Source organism: Triturus cristatus, chromosome 1_2 (genome assembly GCF_964204655.1).
Source record: "Triturus cristatus chromosome 1_2, aTriCri1.1, whole genome shotgun sequence".
NCBI classification, from domain to species: Eukaryota; Metazoa; Chordata; class Amphibia; order Caudata; family Salamandridae; genus Triturus; species Triturus cristatus.
The window spans coordinates 75,429,435-75,450,446 of record NC_140580.1 but is presented as its reverse complement, the minus strand read 5'-3'; the positions used below and the strand labels follow the sequence as shown (position 1 = coordinate 75,450,446).

Below are 21,012 nucleotides of genomic sequence, written 5' to 3'. Positions count from 1 at the left end.
CATCCCCCCAGCTGAGGGCCACAGCAGCTCTGAGGATGACTCCCTTGTGGAGGCGGGTGTCAGCAGCCACCAAACCCCATCTGGTGAGGCTGTCCCCGCCACCACCACCACCTTCACCCTCCCATCGGCTCCCATCCCAGAGGTCCCTGTGGGCTCCCGTGTTCGTGAGCATGTCTCCTTTGTGCCAGGCACTGCACCCCCTGCCCCTGTGTCCCCTGCTGCCCTGAGTGAGGAGTCTGTGGACTTACTTCGACAGATCCATGTAGGGCAGACGTCGATGCTGAAGGTCCTCCATGCACACACAGGTCTGTTGACCCAACTGGTGTCATTCATGGAGGGCATTTCCTCGGGCATGTCTGCCCTACAGAGGACCCATCAGTCCGTGGCCTCCTCCCTGACGGCAGCAGTGTCCCTCCTCCAACAGTCCCGCACCCCTCCTACCCCTGCACCACCCACGATTCCTAGCACCCTACCTGTCCCAAGCACAGAAACCCCCAAACCAAGGTCTAGACGTGCACACAAGCAAGCGCAGGGGACTGATTCCACACTCACAGGGGCTGGTTTGCTGACACACACACAGTCATCCACAACCACTCCGCAGTCCTCCGAGACCTCTCCCTCCCAGCCCCCTTCCCTTGCCTCACCTGCAGCCCCATCCCCCCAGAGGCTCTTCCTCTGTGACCTTGGCCTCTTCCCCACTGACCCTGCAGTTCCTGATTACAAGTGGAAGAGGAAGTCCCCACACACAGAAGGGAGTGCCCCTTACACCCGGACACCCTCCCCCAGGCGCAGTCAGACAGAGACGCCCACCCTCAAGTCCACCTGGCGCCAGAAGAGCAAGACCCCCGCCACCACACAGCTCCAAGGCAAAGTCTCCGTCCTCCATCCCCCAGGCACCCACGTCAGAGGTTCCCCTGCCACTCCCTGCCCCGGGTTCCCCCACACACAGATACACCATCCCCAAAATGCTAAGGCCATCCCCCCTAGCACTTGCTCCTCCACACCTGGTCAGACAGTTGGTGCCACTGATGTGGGGACCATGTCCCCCCCTGCCCTGCTGACCTCACCTGTCCCCCATTCCGCTCCCATGGATGTAGGCACTGCTTTGGAGTCCACGACCACCCCATCTGACTTGGGCACTGCAGTGGTGAGCCAATCCACTCCATCTGACCTGCCCACTGGAGTTGTGCCGGCACCCACCCCATCTGACTTGTGCCCCACAGTTGTGACAGCACCCACCAATTCAGTCAGCTCCACTGCAGTTGCAAGTGTCTTGCCTGCATCCACCACCTCTTCACTGCCTCCTTCTGCTGCGCCCTGATCCTGTCCCTGCGGTGCCTGGCCTGCCCCCATGTATGCCCCTCCGAGGGGATGACCCCGGTCCTTAGCAGTGCAGGCAAGCAAGGTGTGACAGTTGTCACTCTACTTCACTCCTTGGCATTTGGACATGGACTGGCCATTGGCCTTTTGTTTGCACAGACGTTTAGATTTTCATATACTGAATTTGTCACTCTAGTTCACTCCTTGGCATTTGGACATGGACTGGCCATTGGCCTTTTGTTAGAACAGACGTTTCACTTTTAATATGCTGAATAAAGCTTTTTTCTTTATCCCTGTGAACTTGATTTAGCTGTACATTATGTTGATGTTGTTTTACATGCCCTTGCACCTGTAATGCTTGGTTTACAATGTTGAATACTGATGTGTTGATGTGAGGGACTCCCTGTGGTCCATGAGATATGTATCCTATTTTGGTGGGTATCCATGTCATCCTTTGCAGCTACATGGGTGTGTCAGGATCACCTATTTGTGTACATCTCTTTGTGAGCATTTCATTTGCATGGTCACATCTGTGGCTTGCACCCCTGCACATATGATGTGCTTCCCATTGTCCAATTTCTCACTTCCAAATACTTTGTGCTCATCAACACTGTACCTACAGGTGTGGGCATCATTGTAATAGGAGCAACTGGGGCCTCTGTGCTAGGCCTGGGCGAAGCACTACGCTACGCTCGCGTAGTTTGCGAAGTTTGCGCTACTTCGCGCTACGCGAACTGCACGTAGCACAGTGCGAACACGCGTAGCGTAGTGTTGCGTAGTGCTGCGGTCATTTTTTGCTTGCTCGCGGTCCTCAACGTCAAGTTGGCGACCGCGAGCAAGCAAAATGACATCCTGGCGAGACTTTTTCCTTGTTCGCGATCGCGAGCATGGAAAATAAACCTCCCGGCGAGATTCCCAACGCGAGAAGGTCAGGTTTCTCATTGCGAGGGGTCGCGTATGCTCGCGACCGCTCGCGATGAGAAACTACCAGTTCGCGTTGAGAAAGCTGCAGCTCGAGTCAAAATCTACTCGAGCAGCAGAAAACTACAGCTCGCACTGTGCAAGATGCCATTTTCAATGATTGCACAGTGCCGGTTGCTTGTCCGCACTGTGCAATCATTGAAAACAACAACATCTTGCACAGTGCGAACATGTTACTTCGCAGTTCGCGAAGTGCTACGCGTAGCTCGCGTAGTGCGAACTTCACTTTGCGTAGCTTCGCGAAGTGCTACTTCGCGAACTACGCCCACCCGTACTCTGTGCAACTTTCTAGACATATGTTTTGGGTATGTGCAGATGACTTAGGGGAGACTCACGTACCCAGGCTGTTGTGACCAGAGCCTTCATTGTGTGGTAACTGATGGCTGACTGACCAAGTGTTCTGCAGACATGAGTGGGACTTGCGGTGAATATGTTTGGCACAGCTGGGCTCCCACAAGAGTTGTGTCCCCTCAAGTAAGTGTGTTGTCCAGTGACATGGCCTGGGCCCATGGTGTGTGTTGAATGGGCATGTGTGTGTGTCCACATCCCTGTTCATACACAGACAGTGTTCCCTTGATATGTTCCTGTTGTTGATGCTTGCTGAGTGGTACTGGGTTCATCCCACTACTTTTCCAATGGGCTACCAGATGTGTGGGTGCATGACACACTACTATTAATTGGTGTATCATCATTGGGATTTGTCAGTTCTGAGTTGTGATGATGTTGTCAGACACAGATGGGACACAGTCAGGGTTCCTCAAGGCACCTGTTTATTTGCTAAATCATGTAGTTGTCCCTAGGTGGTAGCTTTCACTGATTGAGACATTTGATGTGTGTGTGACTGCTCCCACTTGTCGGGTTCATGGCTGCGATGATGGCAGGTGTCAGCATGTGTGCCTTGTGTTTCTCCTTGGCATCTGCATTGTCCTGGGACTGTGGCAGGGATTCTGAAGGTTACGTGAGCTTTGAGGTCATGGCCATGTACCGCATACTGTGCAGTATGTCTGTCATTCTCCAGGGTTGTTGACTGTACTTGTGTGATGTGTGTGTGCACCTTAGTTCCTCCCAACATTCCTGTGTTTGTAATGGGTGCATGTGCAATGTCACCTGTCCATGTGGGCTTCACAGTTACACATTGTTGCAGTTCAGGGTGTGTGGTGTTGAGGGTGGACTGATGTGAATGTTTGCATAGGTGGTCCCCTAGCTCCCGTTTGTCCATGGATGAGGGGCCATGCTGAGTGATTTGTGTTTGTGTAATGTACGTTTGTGGCACAGGACACATGTCTGGGTTTCCCAGTTTGTACGACATCTGCCTTTAGCATCACAGTGGAGGTGTCATGCATGCTTGTGTCACCCCAATGTCTGTTACCTGGGGGAAGTGGTATTGTGTGTCAGTCTCTTGCTGTGTTAGTTGGTGTTCATTCCAGCTTGTGTCACATGTGTCTGTTGTGCTCCCTCTCATCTCCCAACGCCTGATTGCCCACTGAGGGTGTCCCAATGATGGTTTACTTTTTTATGGCACTGTGTCCACATCTGTGTCACTGTGGTTCAGCCCCCCTCATGTGTTGTGTAGTTGCCTGGCGATACTGTCACACACACACACACACACACACATGTTGTGTCCGATGTGCAGTGTGAGTTTGCCTGTTTGTGTTTGTGCATCTGCACCAGTGCATTGGTATTGCTGTTGTGGGCCTTTGTCTGGATGCTGTTTCTGTGATTTTGCATGCTGTCCCTGTGAGTCATTTCACATCATTGTGCACATTCATCCTGGTTGTTGGGTGCCATTGCTGGCATGGAATATGAGTTTGGGATCTGACACCTACAGTCTACACATGTTGTTTTGATTGGTGTGTCTATTTTCGAGATGTGTGCATGCTTGGTGATGGTCACTTCTGCTGTTGTGTCGTTGTACGCTGTATGCATTGTCAGCCCCATGTGTGGTGCTTGTCCGCACATGGCCGAGAGTGTGTTATGTCTTCACAGCACTGTTAGCCTCACCACATCTCTGTGTGTATGGGACACAACCACTAGTTTGCCCCAGAAGTGTTTGATGTGTTGGGAGCAGGGATCATACATGCTATTTGTTATTTGCAGCTTTGACCATGATGACACTTACCTTTTGGTCACTGTGATGAGTGGGGTTTAGATCCCATCACCACAATGCTCGACATCTGCTGCATTTTGGGGGCACCCCCTTAACTTCTGTTCTACACAGTGAGGGGGTGTTCTTTTTACATTGCCACAGTGCTATGGTGAGGCTTGCCTTGTGTATGTCACACTCATGTGTTGGTCACACACGTGCTGTTACTTACATTGTATGCTCGTAGCCATAATTACTGTTGTGGGCATTTGTCACAGACTACACTCTGTTGTCATGATGTTAGGGGGATGTATTTTGCGGACATACCTGATGTTGGAGTATGCTGGATGTGTTGCGCATCACCCATTCTATGGCTGGGGGTGGCTGTAGTGATGGGCAACATAAGCCCTATGGTTGGGGGTGGCAGTAGTGATGGGCAACATAAGCCATATGGGTGTGGGTGGCAGTAGTGATGGGCAACAGGTCCCCTATGGGTGGGGGTGGCTGTAGTGATGGGCAACATAAGCCCTATGGCTGGGGGTGGCAGGGGTGATGGGCAACATCAGCCATATGGGTGTGGGTGGCAGTGTTGCTCCGTCTCGTACCCACTGCAAGCTGGTCCGTCCGTAGCCGTGGATTGATTTGTGGCATGAATCGTAGCTGATATGCTTGTTTTCCGGATGCTGTGACGTGCCGTGCGTGACGAGCTGTCCGGCGCGTAGGAAGTACGGATCGTACTTGTCATGCCGGAAACTGCTATGGATACTGCTTCCGGACGACTCAGTTCATCTTTAGGAGTTTCAGCTCGGACGGAGAATGGGGCTTGATTCACAGCCTACGTGTCGGTCGTGTTTTTGGCAGTTATGCGCATCGTACTTACTCTACAGGACGGACCGGCTCCGGGCACGTGTCGGTCGCACGGTAAGGCTACGGACAGCTGTCCGACCGGCTATCGGAATCGGCCCCTTTGTCTTCTCTGCCACTAGTCCTTGCCAGAGTCCCAGACAACTCACAGTGGTCTTTTGCTTACTCGACACCTCTCTTAAATCTCTCTTAAGTCATTCTGTAAATCATTGGGCTATTTGTAACTGATCTAAAAGGTGAGAGACATCAGTAGCAAACAATGTCTCTTCTATGTAGTGCTAGCTTTAATTTCAGAGATCTTTTCAAAGGCACAACTCTCTCTTAGGTAAAATATACGTGCTCCTGCAGGCGATGTTGAACACCTTATGAACTCTTTTGCCAAGCTTCATTACACTGAAAATCATTGGAAAGTTTAAAATAAATATTCCTAAAGACTTTTGAAACTTTGCACATCCCTATTATTCTCTCTGTTACTGCCCCTTCTCCAGTAGCGGCTGATGTCCCCCTAAAGTGGTGAGGCAGAAAACCCAGACCCGAGTGGGACCCGCACACAAACCTAGTACATGGACGTAATACATGCACACACATAAAGATCCGCACACACGGAGTCTACAAGAAAGTGCAAAAAAACAAAAAAACACCAGTAGCCATGCACGCACACCTGTGGCAGACTAGCATGTGGTGCCCATAGATGTCGTCACTGTCCATTCACTGTCTTGTCCTCAGACACACTCCTCTCTTGCATGTGTAGCTAGGGAAGGGAAGGGTTGTGCGATGCTTTCTAATGTTGAACTAAAGAGGGAGGCAGTTGTTACCTGTAACCCTGTCCTTGCTGCACTGCTGTGTTTTGTTTGCATGCCACATCTGCCATTAAAGTGGACTGTGAGCCGTAAGCAGGGGCAGACTAATGTATTCTAAAAAACAAGTCCTAGATAGCATAGCAGTCCATAAGATGTACTGGAGGCATGAGGGTGTGTTATCGACAGGCTCACCCGCTTGCACCAAGCACAAGCCAAGAGCCCCACGCGGCTCCCAGAACTCATGCTTGAGCCGTGCTTCGAAAATGCCCCATTGAAAACTCACAACCCTGCCCAAGACAGAGCCTATGAAGTTTAGGCCCGGAGTGCAAAGTCCCTGCACGTGACGTCCATGCTGCAGAGAGTCCATCCTCCGCAGTTGCTGCTGGCCCAGGCTGATAGCGGTAGTCGCCTCTCTTGAGCAAATCCAGACATGGCCTCCAGCAGCATGAGAGCAGCGCCAGATTGGCTTGAGCAGGCCAAAGCAGCGTTCCGTATGAGTCCATGAGACCATGGAGGCTCGGGCTGTAATGTCCAGCTTGCCAGGTGTTTATATAGGACAAGCTTTAAGTGCGCATGTCGGGTTGGCCGTAGAAAGACACCCATCCAACCAGGCATGTGTGCTAACACTGCACTTAAGTGCAGACCTGACCCAGCCAGCTTGTTTGCTCATGCTGGCACAGAAAAGCCCTACCTCGGCCCGCAGAGCGCACACTCATGATTGGCATCTGCCTGTGCACGTGACCCGCCATGGCAGGGAAACATAAATTTAAACAAGCATTTACAATGCAACGGTCTAGGCATTAGTAAAGTTAGAGCTATTGGCATTGCTCATGACAATGCCGTTTCTTTAAATGTTTTAAAAACAAAAACAAACAAAAATAATATCATGAGCAATGCCAATAGCTCTAACTTTACCAATGCCGAGACCATTGCATTGTAAATGCTTGTTTTTTTCTCTGATCGCGCTATGCAGCCAAACGATCACGCTACTTAGAACAACGATCGTGCTGCTGAAGTCACTTTCCACACACTACGATTAAAACCCAGTGTATGCTGCTGATGGTCAGGGTGTGGCAGGAGCACCTCAGCCGGTCACAGAGAGTCATCGAGATGCGGATAGACAGGCCCTGCATGCCGGGGCTCACCAGATACTCCAAGCTTCCAGTCAAAAATTACTATTTAATTCTCCTTCTAAAACGTACCCAGCTCCCGTGAGATGGAATTGGAAAAATACAAGCACTCCAGTTTGTGGAAAACTCCGCGTGCGTGTCCTTAACATTTGGCAATTATGCAAACGACTGTGGCATTGAAAGACAACAACTCAAAGAGGATTATTACTACTGCATTGATCAATTCTTTGTTCTTTTCATGAAAATATAATAAAAACAATTTGAGAAAAAACAAATAACTCGGAAAAAAACATATGTTAAAATGAATACCAATAAAATGTGACTCCTGAAGAGAGGAAGAAGTGGGAAGCACAGAGTAGCAAAATGAATTTCAAGCATAAACGAGTTGGGTTTAATAAAGGAACCCCACGGCTCCCTCGCACTCACCTTCGGCGGACTCGCAGACCTGCACGAGCCTGCCTAATGTGCTTTTAACTGGTGATTATCACGGGGATGCGTTCCTGCGATTGGCTTCAATGAGCGGGCCTCAGAAGCACTGCAGCCCCCTGGACCCCCGGCGTGCTCAGTCCATCCATCACTGCAGTGCCGCGTGGCAACCACCAACTATACTCTAGAGAGGCGCAGGGTGCTTTCAGATGTGTTAGCTCAGGTGGGACCACTGAAGCGAACCAGGACTACAGTTACCAGAATGCATTTGTTATGAAAGGAAAACCCTGAACTGGAGCGCCAGCCCTACATAGAAACGGTCTCATCAATAACTGTAGTTGAGATGAAGACTATTTTATGTAATTTGAGATCATTGTGAATTGAATGCAAATAGAACATAGACCCTTTGAATGAGGCCTATGCTGTGTGTGGCACGTACCATATTATTCTGAGTGGGACAATCGGTTGATAATTGCTTAGAAACCCAGTCCTTGGTTTCTAAGTGTCAACCACAACAGGCCGTGCGTTTAAATACACGTGTGCTTGTCCACGGAAAATGTTGCCATGCTGGCTTTCAAAGTAGCAGCCGTGGCTTCTTTGCTAGAGACCCCAAGACAGCTTCATAAACAGTGGAGAAAGGAATTATTATTGGATCACTTTCTTTAGTGGCAAATGTATGTGGGGCTCAAAACAGACCTCGAGTTGCCCGATACAGACAAGGGACGCCCTCCCCACCATTAACAATGCAACTCCCTGTTTGGCCTCGGGCCTCCCTCCCAATTCCTGCCATGTACCTGGATGGAGGCGGAGCCAGGACGAGGGAGAAGCTCAGGTGGAAGCGAGGCACTTATAGATCACATTCATATGACGATAGCCAGTAGTCCACGGTCTTACTGACAGGGCTAGTAGGCCAACTTCCGAGCCTCGCAGCGCCTTGAAACCGCAGCACCATCACCACACTTTCCTGTTTAAGACTTGTCTGTAAGACAGCTAAACATCTGAGGACATGCAAGAATAGTGTTCGACGTCAGCAGTAAAATTATCCTGACTGGTCTAGTCACGAACATAAAGTTGTCCAGTCATGCTTCCTGTTGGCGGTGTTTTCGGACGCTTGTTTGCCCGATGCTGCGGTGGGGGGCTTTGACACACTGCAGCGGGGGCACAGCTCACGCTGAAGGAGAGAGCGAGCGGGGGGCGGGATGGATGACTCGCGGCTGCTTCTGCTCCTGCCCACGGCGCGCCCAGAGACCCTTCCTCCTCCTCAAGGCACAGCCCGGGCTCCTCCAGCTAAACAAAACAGCAGCTGCTGGCTCTCGAGCGCCGCGAGAAGCGCTGTTTTACCGAACACGCGCCCGAATAGCGCGATACAGAAGGTACTGCGGTCTGCTCAGCCCGCAATAAATCAAGTGAGTAGAGAAGCCGTCACGAGTGTCCGAGGCGGAGCGGCTGCTGTGTGTTTTTTTTTTTTATTTTATGTAGCTGGTTGCGTGCAGCCCCCGCCCCCCCTTAGCAGGTGTGTATTGTCACTCAGGGCCACGGGGCAGCGTGCAGTGGAAGACTACCCCCCTCCATTTCCCTCACCACAATGAGAGCCCCCTGCTGTGGCCACGGTGGCGCCCTGTCTGGTGGGAGGCCATCTGAGGTAGCATCATTGGTGTCCTTCTCCCAGAACAGTCTCCACACTGGCCGGCTGTCTGGTGCTGAAGGCGAGGAAACGCAGCGTCCTTTTCGGATTCGGGGGCGTGTTTTGCTGTTGTCTCCTCCTTGAGACTTTTCGCAAAAAACACGCCCCCCGATCCGAAAAGGACGGGGCATGATTGGAATGACGGGACCTCTTCTCCAATGGCTGGCCAGCATTTACGAGGCCAGCCAATGGAGAACAGGGCAGAAGAGGGGCGGGTTCAAGCCCCTCTTCTCCCAAGTCATTAAATCTCCGGACTTCCGGTCTGCCGACCGGATGGTCCCGAGACCTAAAAAGGACTGTGACCGGGGGGAAAACATCTAGACAGTAGACTCTAATTGCATTTTAAATGATGTACATTTTTTAATATGGGGGCAACAAATACAGGAGGCGACCTTTCGCCCTCAAGAGAAACCATCCCTACCCTTCTCCTTCCTATCCTCTTTGATATCCCAACAGTTTGAATCTCCTATAAGTGCCTGCCTTTTCAATTGATTTCTTATGTCACTTCGAGAATTCATTCTTCCTCTGTTTGCTCTTTAACTGTGAAATACTTCAGCTTTTTTCATACCTCGGTTTCCGTCCATGACTGTTTAAGAAACTAGTTAAGGCTTATGTGTAATACAGTAAAATATATGATATATACTATTAGTTGTCTGATGATTACGTTTGATAGCAGGTACTGAAGGTGCATACGTAGATTGTTAGGTGGAAAGCAGGTGAATCTTTAAAAGAAGAGGACATGATTGGATCGGAAGTGATTGTAATAGAAGTTTTAAAAGAAGATCAGTGTGGTAGAAAGTGTGGGACGAGGAGACAGCCAGCTGAGGGTCGACTATGAACAGAGGTAGTAACATTTCAAAAGAAAGCAGGTCCTAGGATTTGCAGTGCTGGCCTCTCTCGCCGCCACTCCTTCCTCCTATCTTTAAATGAACGCCCTTGCAATCTGACGCATCAGATGTTACTTTGTTCAAAACGAGGCAGTCACTTATATTGTTATAAATGCCTTGGTTTTCAGTTTAACATCAAAAGCTAATTGCGGCTCAGGAATCAGCATGGCATGGCCTGCGGTTCATCACTACCTAATTTCAGCATTACAACACCCCAAAATAGCTCTGCCTTGCCACTGAAAATCAGCTCTTCATCCCTAATTACTGTTACAGGGAGAGTCTTTATTTTTCTTCCAGCCAGACTTTTCAACCTTCTTACATCCCAGCTTCAAACCATCCGTCCTTTGCAGCGCCCTTAAAGCTTGGCTCTTCAGTCTGAGACACTTCCAGGCTCCACTTCCTTCTCCTCCTTCAACCCAGCAACTGTGGCCATCCTGAAGGTATTCCAATTAACAATCATTGTATGCAACGCCTTTAGAAATACATAGACAATAAGAGCTCTTCAGGACCATGTGCTTAGTGAGCCCCCACTGCAGGTCGAATATCACATCTGCAAGTTACAGTACTTGCACCTGCCCCAGTATCAGCTGTAGAATATCTACTCCAACTGTATTCTCAAGGTATTTATTATAACAGGCACATGCAGACTCAATATTCTTAATACCACATCTATGTACCTTGGCATTGCATGTATATATCATCATGCTAGATGTGGAATCAGAGAACATAAGGTGTATACTTATCTGTCTATAGAAGCTGGAAGGAAGCCTTTTTCGTGTGGTCCCTCACAAAGCCTCCATTTTTGTAGAGTCCCTTCCTGGCTATATTAAATAATGCTGAATTGACGGATAAGAGGCACAGCGATCCCTTTTAGTGGTCAAACAGAATCTTTAATTATAATTCAAGCCATGCATTTATCAGTGTATTCTTACCTTGACAATATAGTTTTGTTTTAGTGGATATTCTGGAGACAATATTGTTCAGGTCTGCATTAAAATCTCGATATTAGAGACGAACACCCCAACCGGGTCCTTATCTTTTCATTAGTTCTCTCCCAGATAATTTCTTATAAGCTCATATGATTAATAGGACATGCGAATGGGGTCTTATTTTTTCTCCTTTTACTAATATTTGCAAAAGCACATCAATGATGAGTTATTAGAAATAAAAGGTGTGCTTGTCAGCTCACTGCAGCCCTCATGTCAGAAACCATAGGCTAGTTCATTGAAAAAGTATCCTAGGACGTTCTCACTACTCATCTGGCTAGACGGGTTTCATCCATCATAAATGCATTCTTCCTACTGACCAAACTCAGTGCAGTGATGATTTTTTATTTTTTTTCTTGCAGGCATGTGTGGACAACGCATGTGTTGACAGCAGCAAGCTGGGCTACAACTGTAACGAGACAGCCAAGTGCAACGATCATGGAGTGAGTAAATATTGAACAGAACTTTTCCTGTAATGCTGCAAATTGCTGTGGCATCTGGGGGAGATATCAAGCAGTTAAAGGACTGTTTTGCTTCAGATGTAATCCTAATGGCAGCCAAAGAATGAGTAACAAATACGGTAATAGTTTATCATACAATAGTACTCCACAGAAGAGTGCAGTTCATGTGTGTGAGTTAAGATGCTGTTTTTAGGTCTAGCAGTGGCAGTGTTAGCTGCCTGTCAGCTATTATGAAATCCACACATAATAACACACAGAGCAATGTTTAAGTCTTATGAGAGTTTGTTATTGTGTCCCTGTTAGAGATGGGGTTTCTGTCTGGCTAGGGTAGGCACCTAAGCCAGGCAGGACCCACCACTCTAGAAAGGGCAAGTAAGTTATACATCAAATATAATCTGTGCTCACCCTCTGGTAGCTTGGCGCAGAGCAGTCAGGCTTATCATCAGACGCAATGTGTAAATCGTTTGTGCAACACACTCATACAGTAACACAAGGAATTAACCACAAAAGAGACTCTACACAGGGCTATATGAAAATGTATAGTATATTGTACCTAAATGACAATGCCAGAATCAAACTGAAATACATCATAACATCAGGGCATAAAATGCAGCAGTTTCGTTGGCCGGGAAAGTACATAAATCACCAAACGTTACCATAAGTACATGAATCACAAATGAGTGCGAGTAATGCAACCTGGTTTGGAGGCAAAACACAGGAATTGCAGTTGAAACATATGACACAGCACACCTGCGCTCTTGTTAAACGTTATATGGCAGACAGGCGCGCAACACCCATTGGACTCACAGGGCTTCAGCCCCCCCATCCCCCCCAACCCCCCCCCCCCCCGTCGTGTGTGGCAGCCCGGGATGAGACACCTTCCCGGGCAAAAAAGCAGCCGCACCCGAGCCCTTCACAATGAGGCCTCGCTGTTGTTTCACCCCTTCTAAGAGCCCCTGCAGCTCCACAGATTCAGCCTCCCCCGAAATTTGTCTCTAGTTGCGCCTCTGGTAGACAAGAACAAAAATATAGGGCACAGAAGCAATTGCGTGCCTATTGCAATTAAAACAATAATCACCCCCTGACTAAGATGGAAGAAATGCATATTCCTTTCTGCCTAGGTGTTTATGGTAATTTGGAGTTTTCCAACTAAAACAACTTCCCGACTATGTGGCCTCCATAGAGGCTCAACGCCGTAATGCTGTGCCAAGGAATAAGTGCCCCCAGGTATAGGACAGTCACACTGTGGATGATGTCGGGGAGACCTCACTGGATCCCCCGTATGCAGATCTGTGAGAAGGCAGCGGCCCGTAAACATGCAGCGTGCTGCAGACAACACAGACGTTGCTGTCCGAATGTGGGCATGTCTGCCCACGTCTTTCTCTAAGATACTCTTTAGGCAATGTCGGCGGTAGATCTGTGAAGAGCGGATGCCTCGACACAGCACTCACGCCTCTGACTCCACACTGCAGGAAATAAGGAACCCTCACGACACGCGTCACAACAACTAATGGCTAAAACACATTTCTGGCATCCGGGAGCAGCTTTCCACCCAGACACTCAGCGACATCACGCGATTTGAAAAGCGGTGTGTAATAAATATTGTTGGGTGGAAGGTACTTTTTAGTAGCTGATGATTGCATACTGAAAGTGTGTTAGATGTGAGATGTGAGGACTGTCTATTGTACACTAGTTGCGGGGTGAGTCAGGTTTTAGGCTCTGTGGCTAGAAATGCTTTGTGAAAAAGCCTAAGACATTTGGCTTCATCTAAACGTTTCTTTCCACCCTGTTTTGTGCACAAGACCCAGATTCAGAACATGACTGCTGAGCCAGCAGCAGTGGGCCTGGATGGTGCAGGGCTTTGTCAACACTTGTGCAAGGCAGTAGAGTTTGTGTGCATGCTACGGTCTGCAGTCTTTAACTATCTCCTAGTGTGTATACTACGTGCGATTCGCCCCCCCCACATGCCGTCCAACCCTGCCCCCAAAACAAAACCTGTTACATAGAGTCTGTACACTGACCAGAGTTGATGTTCCACAGCGTAGTCCTTTATTTACGTTAACATGATTGTTAGATATTGAACGTTTATACCTAATAACACAATGGATAATCAACATTGACATTCGTTGAGCCTTAAAGACATTATCAAGATGGAGAAAAGATACCAAAGCAGGTTACATAGGTGAAATTGTTTTTACATTCATAAGAACTTGCAATAAACCACACCAACACAAAATTGTGTTAGACACCCCGTGCTCGTTGTCAAAGCAGGCCCCAACTTGCACAGGCCCTGAGCGCACCCCCAAGGGCATTTGACAGCATAGAAATATGACATTGTCCATGAGACATAAGTAGCCACTACCCAACCTCCATCCAAGAGATAACTAACTCACCAGGGCACCGCATAACGCATTGATTCCCACCAGGGTACCTGCTCACAGGTGCACCCCCAAAGATGTTTTTACACGGCATCACGGGTAGGGCAGGAGAGTCCAGGACCACCAGCAGGTCAGCCCCCCCTCCCTCCAACCCGGAGCCACACTGAATGAATGCGCCCCCCTGTCCAGAGGACTAGTCAGTCCATATCAAAATCTATCTCTCGGTAACTCCCGCTACTTTCCTGCCAAGGACCCTGCCATAGGGCGAGGAGCTTACTGGCGCCCTCCCCCTTCTGTCATTTGACAGCAACGTACCTCGTCAATGGGCCCCAAGATTGTCTAGACAAATAGCTCCTGGCCCTTAAGTGACAAGTGCACCCCGTCCACGTGGAAAAGCTCAGCATTGGATACCTGGATTAGCCTGTGCCTAATTGTGCGCAATGAAGAGCCAGACAATATTTTTGCGACCGCATGGTTCCGTTTTTTAACTGAATCATTAACCGCTTGAACGGGAGCATCCCCTGGCCATACCTGTGGAGGTATCACCTCTGACCAAAAAATGACAGTATCCGGCAACATGTTCCTCAAATTAGACAGCAAGGAGAATAAAGCCTCTTTTACTTCCCTCCGACCATTCGGGATCATGTTTACCCCCTGCATGAATAATCACAACATCCGGGATGGGTACATTACCATTCTCAATCACACACCGCAACTGCTCCCCCAGATCCTTTAGATGCAGGTTACCAATCCCCACCCAGTGGGGACTGACGCCTGCTGCGAGCTGCGCCCTCTCCAAGACTGATCCGCAGAAATACTGCGCACAAATGAATGACCACACCAGCATACGTGCGTCTGCTGTTGCCTCACGGCTGAAAAGCAAGAAAGAGAGAGAAAGGTGGAGGACGAGTGACAAAGAAAAGCATTTGTGGAGAGGGAGGCGGCACTGTAGCACCACCCCAAAACTCCCTACCAAAGCCAAATGAGGTCACACATAGTGCTCAAAGCACGACGACTTCCACCTGCCCACCCTCTTCATCACCTCCGGTAGTAGACCAATAGTAGCCGCAGTAGTGGCCGCCCCAATGCGAAAAGAATGTGAAGTGAACTGAGATGGATTCTCACCCAGCAGAATTAGGGAGCGTTCACAAATGTGTGTGAACTGAAACCTAGTTAGGGGGGAGCCATTTTCATGCAGCAGCAGTCTAGAGCCCTGACCCTCGGTCATATCTGTAGGAAAGCCTGCGTCAGTGCCACCGGGCAATAGGAGGCCCCTGGAGCCAAACACAGACACATCCACACTCCCTTCCCCAAAGAGTCTGTCTTAGACTTTCTCACTCTAATCTGTAGTATTTCACCTGATACTATAAAATACGAGATATCAATACCCGCACCCCCACCAGCTAGGCTGAACAGGCACACCTCGTACAGCGACCGGCAGACCAGAGGTAAGGTCTCCAAAATGCGGTACAATCTATCTATATCAATGGGTCTCCTGTTGTCATCGCCCACTGGGCCTAGACGCTTTCAACCCTTCATGGCAAGTTGAACCCTAGGATCCTTGGTCAGGTCAGCCACCCTTTTCAGCCCGGCGAAGAAGGCAATAGCTGATAATTGCCTATGCACCATTGACAATGACCTCCCACTCCCTTGTTACCTAACCATAAATTGCAGTACCCCTTGCTGTGTAAATCTCTGCTTCACCCCAGCTGCACCCAAGCACTCTAAATACATCTGCCATGCATTCTCGTACATATGCTTCGTCTTGGGAGCCAGGGAAGCCGCTATCAGATCGGGGGCAATGGGGCACCAAGCCTCCATAATTCCTCTAGGAAATCCGTCATCGTCCTGTCTGCCTGTGGCCACCGTGCCCAGAACTCTACCAACTTAGAACGAGACAAGGCATCAGCGACTGCATTGCCCACACTTGGCACATGCTTAGCAGTAAAATATACATTCTGCATAAAGCAGTTTCTTAGCAAGCAAAGCACGAGGGGGCATTTAGCAGTCTGATTATTGATCACTAATACTGCCGACATACTGTCAGACTAAAACACAATCCTCCTCTTGGCTAGTAGTGGCCCTCAAATGTGCAATGCTACCACGATTGGAAATAGCTCTCGGAATGTCACATTGCGTGTCAACCCTGAGGACACCCATTCCATTAGCCAGTGATTCATACACCACCTTGTGCCGTAGACTGCACCGAAACCGACGCTAACAGCTGCATCTTTGTAGAGCTCCACCTCTGCTCTGGATTGCACTGGCTGCTGCCAAAGCAGGGTACCCTTGGAATCGGCCAATAACCCCTTCCAAGTACATAGATCTTCTTTAACCTCAGAGGACAACCTAGTGTGGTGGTGCTTGGCCTGCAAGCCCGCCATCGCCCTGGCAATATTCCTGGAGAACACCCTGCCCATGGGAATCACATCTAAGGGCAAAATTAAGTTGCGCCACCAAACCCTGCAATTGATGCAAAGTAACCTTCCTGGCAGCTAAGCATGCATCAATGGAAGCCCTGAATGCTGGGACTTTATCTTGTGGAAGTCTACACACACTGGCTACCGTATCTATCTCTAAACCCAGGAGAGCAAGGCAAGTAGTGGGGCCCTCAGTCTTATCCTCTGCTAAGGAGACCCCCAAGGACTGAGCCAACTGTTGGAAACCCAGCAGGGGCTTCCCACATGCTGGAGAGTCCCAGGGCCCAAAAAGAGAAAGTCGTCCAAGTAGTGCACCACATTCTGCGTCGCCACCAGATCTTTCACCGCCCACTCCAGGAAACGACTGAAGGTCTCAAACACCAAACAGTCGAAGGAACACCCCATTGGCATGCAGAGATCAATGAAGAAAAACCCTTCAAATGCAAATCCTAGCAAATGAGTGTCCTCTGGATAAACTGGCAGGAGGCGAAAGGCGGCCTCTATGTCAGATTTCACCATCAAGGCCCCCCTACCTAGCCTCTGCAGTTTGAGGATTGCTGTGTCAAAGGTGGTGTACCGCACAGCACAAAGACCCGGATCAAGCCTGTCATTGACTGATAAACCTGGCGGAAAGGACAAATTATGAATGAGGGGGAATTTCCCTGCCTCCTTCTTAGGAACTAACCCCAGCTGGGAGCAAACCAGGTCTGGGCGTGGGAGTGCACTAAATGGACCAGCCACCCACCCTGACCGTACCTCCTTCATGATTTTTTCCCTCACGATCTCCGGGTTACGCAGCACCGACAGCTGGTTGTTGGGGGGTTCTAAAGAAGGGGAGGCAGTTGATGGAATGCGGAAGCCATCTTTGAAACCATAATACAACAGCTGAGCGTCCTGCTGAAAACTATACCTGCCAAGAAGGTGAGCGAGCACAGGTAAACGGATGAGTACAGGTACTGTGTTGACCTGACAGAAGCTAGCGGCTCTTGGGAGTATTCTGGTCTCTTGCCTTCCCAAGCTTCTTGAAACACTTGGTTTCTGTGTGACCCAGGGTCCCACAAAGGAGCATAAGTGCTTAAATTTGCATGCGGACCCCTTATTACATTCCTTCTTGTTGTACTGCAAGCAGGCCTGTTTCTTGTCCCCCACCCCTCTGTCGAAACGAAAGGAATTTGGCGGTTTGGCAGCTGAGGGAGCCATATAGAATTCAGCATGCCAGATATTTATTTCTCGCTGGTCCCATGCTATTTCTGCCCTCACTGCCTTCCATTGTCTAAACATCATGTCATACTGTAGCCAAGCGGAGTCAGGGAAATTGGAGCCGGCAGCATGAATCATTGACATATAGCTAAACAGTTGCGCGGCCACGGCCGGGAACTTCTCAACCAGACTCGCAGAGTAAATAGAAAACCCTGTCACCTAATTCTTGATAGATCATTCTAACCATACCTTCTTATGTTAAGGCTCGCCCTCCTTGAGTACTTTGTTTTTTCCCTGAACCACATCCGCATTGATTAGGTCACAGATATCAACATATTCCCCTTTAAAAATCTTTTCTTTGGTTTCAGCTGGCACATGCCACATAATGGAAACGGATGGGGTTAAAGCGGGAGTAGTGCCGCCATAAAGCATTGGGCTGACGGTGAGAGGGGCCTGAGGTGCCTGGCTTAACGTAGTGTGTGGCCCTGGGCCAGAATTAGCAGCTGGAGCCTGAGGAGTAGCTGCAGCTACCAGTGGTGAATGGCCTGCCCCCCCGATTGGACCCAAACATTTGCCGCCCGCCATATTTTATTACCGACTGGGTGGATACCTGCCCACTGGGCTGAGACCCTGATGAAACCCCAACCTGAACCTGTATCGAAGGGGGTATAGCTGTGCCACTAACGGGGGTTACCACTGCAGGGGGCTGGGTGGCACCCCCTTTCTCTTGTGAGGCCACTGGTGCATTCTCTGATGGGGGTGCCCCACGTATCTGCCCGATAGACCTCCTGCACTCCCTATGTTCAGTCCCTCTGGACACTGGGCTCGCGCTTTGAGCCACTGGAAACTGGCCGCCCGTCGCCACCTCACCTGCTGGTACTGCCTGCGCCTGCGAGCCACCCTTGGTAGGCTCTAGAGGGCTTCCCTGTATTGAGATGGGACCCTTCTCTGCCGCTTGGATGGGGGAGCTGCCTGTTGAGACCCTTCTTCAGGCCATTGCGATAACGTCTGTAGAGCTCGATCAATGCCGTGAGTCTTAGCTACCTTCCATAGTTCGATGAGCGATCTAAACTCCTCCTGTGTGGCTGGAGCATCCTTGGCAGCCCGGGAACACTTAGGAGCCACTGCCGAAAAGAGAACACAGCGTACGAAGCACTAAACGGGATGAGAAAATAACTTCTGTTAACCCCTACTGCTACGGCCGTGTTCAACGCCCACCGCTGCAATTGTTATTTCCTGCCTTTATATATATTGGTATCTGTATATATTCTCCATTGTAAGGGAGCCGCTCATCCCCTCCATGCACCCAAGGTAAGTCACCGATGAAAATATGCTCTACTTGTAAGGCCACCCGGAGATGCCTGGGAAATCTTCAGTTTATTCGAAGAAGAAGAGGAGGGAGTGGGGGAGGCAGGGTGAAGGGAGGCAGCGAGCCAAGGGCACATTCCCCCACACCAAACACTGACCAATCATCAGCCACCCGCGCTGACCCGCCCGGACCTTGTCCCGCTCTGCCAAATTGGAACAGTGAGCACCCGCTACCTGAGCTCTACACCCCTCCACCCCCATGCTTCCCGGGCTACGATCTGTGCGGCTGATGTGCCCCCAAACCTACCGTGGCTCGCACGAGCCAGGAGCACTTAAAACACTTTGCTCAAACATAAGCACCAGTTGCATTAAACACCGATGAATTCATATATTGGAATACTGGCCCATACTCCGATGACGGTGCATGCTGCTCGGTGAAGAGCCTCCCCCCTGGCAGATAACCCCTAACCCACCCACCTGTGAAATTTAGGGCATGCTGCAAGGTGCTCGGCCAGGATACTCACTGCCCTGCCGGCCGCCAGAGTCCATGACATGCAAGCTTACGTTGAGCGCCAACCATACAATCATGCAAAGTGTGACATGCTGCGAGGTGGGGATACTCACTACCCTGCCAGACGCCAACGTCCATAACATGCAAACCCACATATTGACTTAACTACAAATACATGCAAAAACAAACGTGACATGCTGCTAAGCAGCCGACTCTAAACATACATCATGCAATACCCGATTTGCGAGCAAACAAACCCCCATGCGTGCTCTGTGCTTCCCGTCAATATTTACCCACCCAGGGCAACAGCATAAAACCAGTTACCCACGAAACAAGCAGATCACCTGAAAAAGGCTGGAGTGTGCGAACTACACGATGGGGCCCCCTCCAAATCTCACCTGTTACCGACCAGCCGTACCAGCCTGCAAAAGACGGAGAACCTTGTGCACCGCCGAACCACCGGGACCCGCCGAACAATGCTGCCGATCCTTTGCCGCACCAACGAGGGTCCAACCTGCTCTGAAGCACAGCACTGGCGGTCCCAAACATGCTGCTGATCCATCTTCCGAGATGCTGGAGGGAGCAAAGAGGAAGGTTCCAGTCCACACCGCGTCTTTATCTTTCTGGGGGTGCCTTCGCACAACCTGATAAAGTCACGTCGTCGCCCACCTCACTGGTTCACTTCCGGGGCATTGAAAGGGAAGTCTGGGCTCCCGCCGGAGATGCAACCAAGGGCACCACCCCCCTAGGTCCGGGTGGCACCAATTCAGTAGAATTACAGCCACTGTGTAGGTCTTGAGTCATTGTGCAATGCTGCAGTCAATGTGCACTACTGTATGCAGTCAATAGTCCAACTGCCATTTTGCAGTGTTTCGATGTGCACTTCTATGGCTGAAGTCACTGTCAATGCCATATTTTTTGCACTTTGCTAAACTTTGAGCATCAGCATACAAACAACAATGCACAGTGCTAACGTCACTGCGCATTGCTAATTGTATCTTGTGGTATTGCAACGAGAGCACAAGCAGTGCTAAAATGTGTTTGTGTCTCTGTGCACTTATACATACATCACGCAGTATTACCGTTAGTAATGGAAATGAAGCGCTACACAAATCTCTGTAACATAACATGCATTCAGTGTGCAACGACACAGACAGTGTGAACTTGTAGTGAATGTATTTGACAAAGAGCGCAGTGCTGCTGGAAGTGTGCCGTGGTAATCCGTCTGCACTCCTAGGCACAAGAGTTCAGTCAATCTGCAATTCTATGGAACCTACACTTGCTACGACAGTATTACATTGAGTGAACAGTACCACAGGCAGTGAACAGTGTCACAAACAGCGTACGGTGTTGAAGAAACTGTAGATTGCTGCACTATAGTGCGGGCAGTTTGCAGTGTAGAGGCATGACGGCTCCACGCCGTCATGAGCACATGGCTACCGTGACTCATGACAGCATGGAGCCGTCATGAGCACCCAAGGGGTTAAACACTCTTTTCTTTTACCTGGGAAACAACGGCAGAAATTTGTAAGAGAAACGGAGAGACTCTGAAGACACTCGTCTGTGAAGGTTC

At 49.8% G+C, this 21,012-nt stretch overlaps 1 protein-coding gene across 1 annotated transcript in view; it reads left to right on the top strand.

Moving 5' to 3' along the window:
- The window catches only part of LOC146866832 (disintegrin and metalloproteinase domain-containing protein 9-like), a 762,935-nt gene that overhangs the window by 682,643 nt on the left and 59,280 nt on the right, over positions 1-21,012 (top strand). Inside the window, exon 17 of the mRNA XM_085601842.1 lies at positions 11,524-11,604. Within this exon, the coding sequence (XP_085457968.1) occupies positions 11,524-11,604 (81 nt within the window). The remainder of the gene's footprint in view (positions 1-11,523; positions 11,605-21,012) is intronic.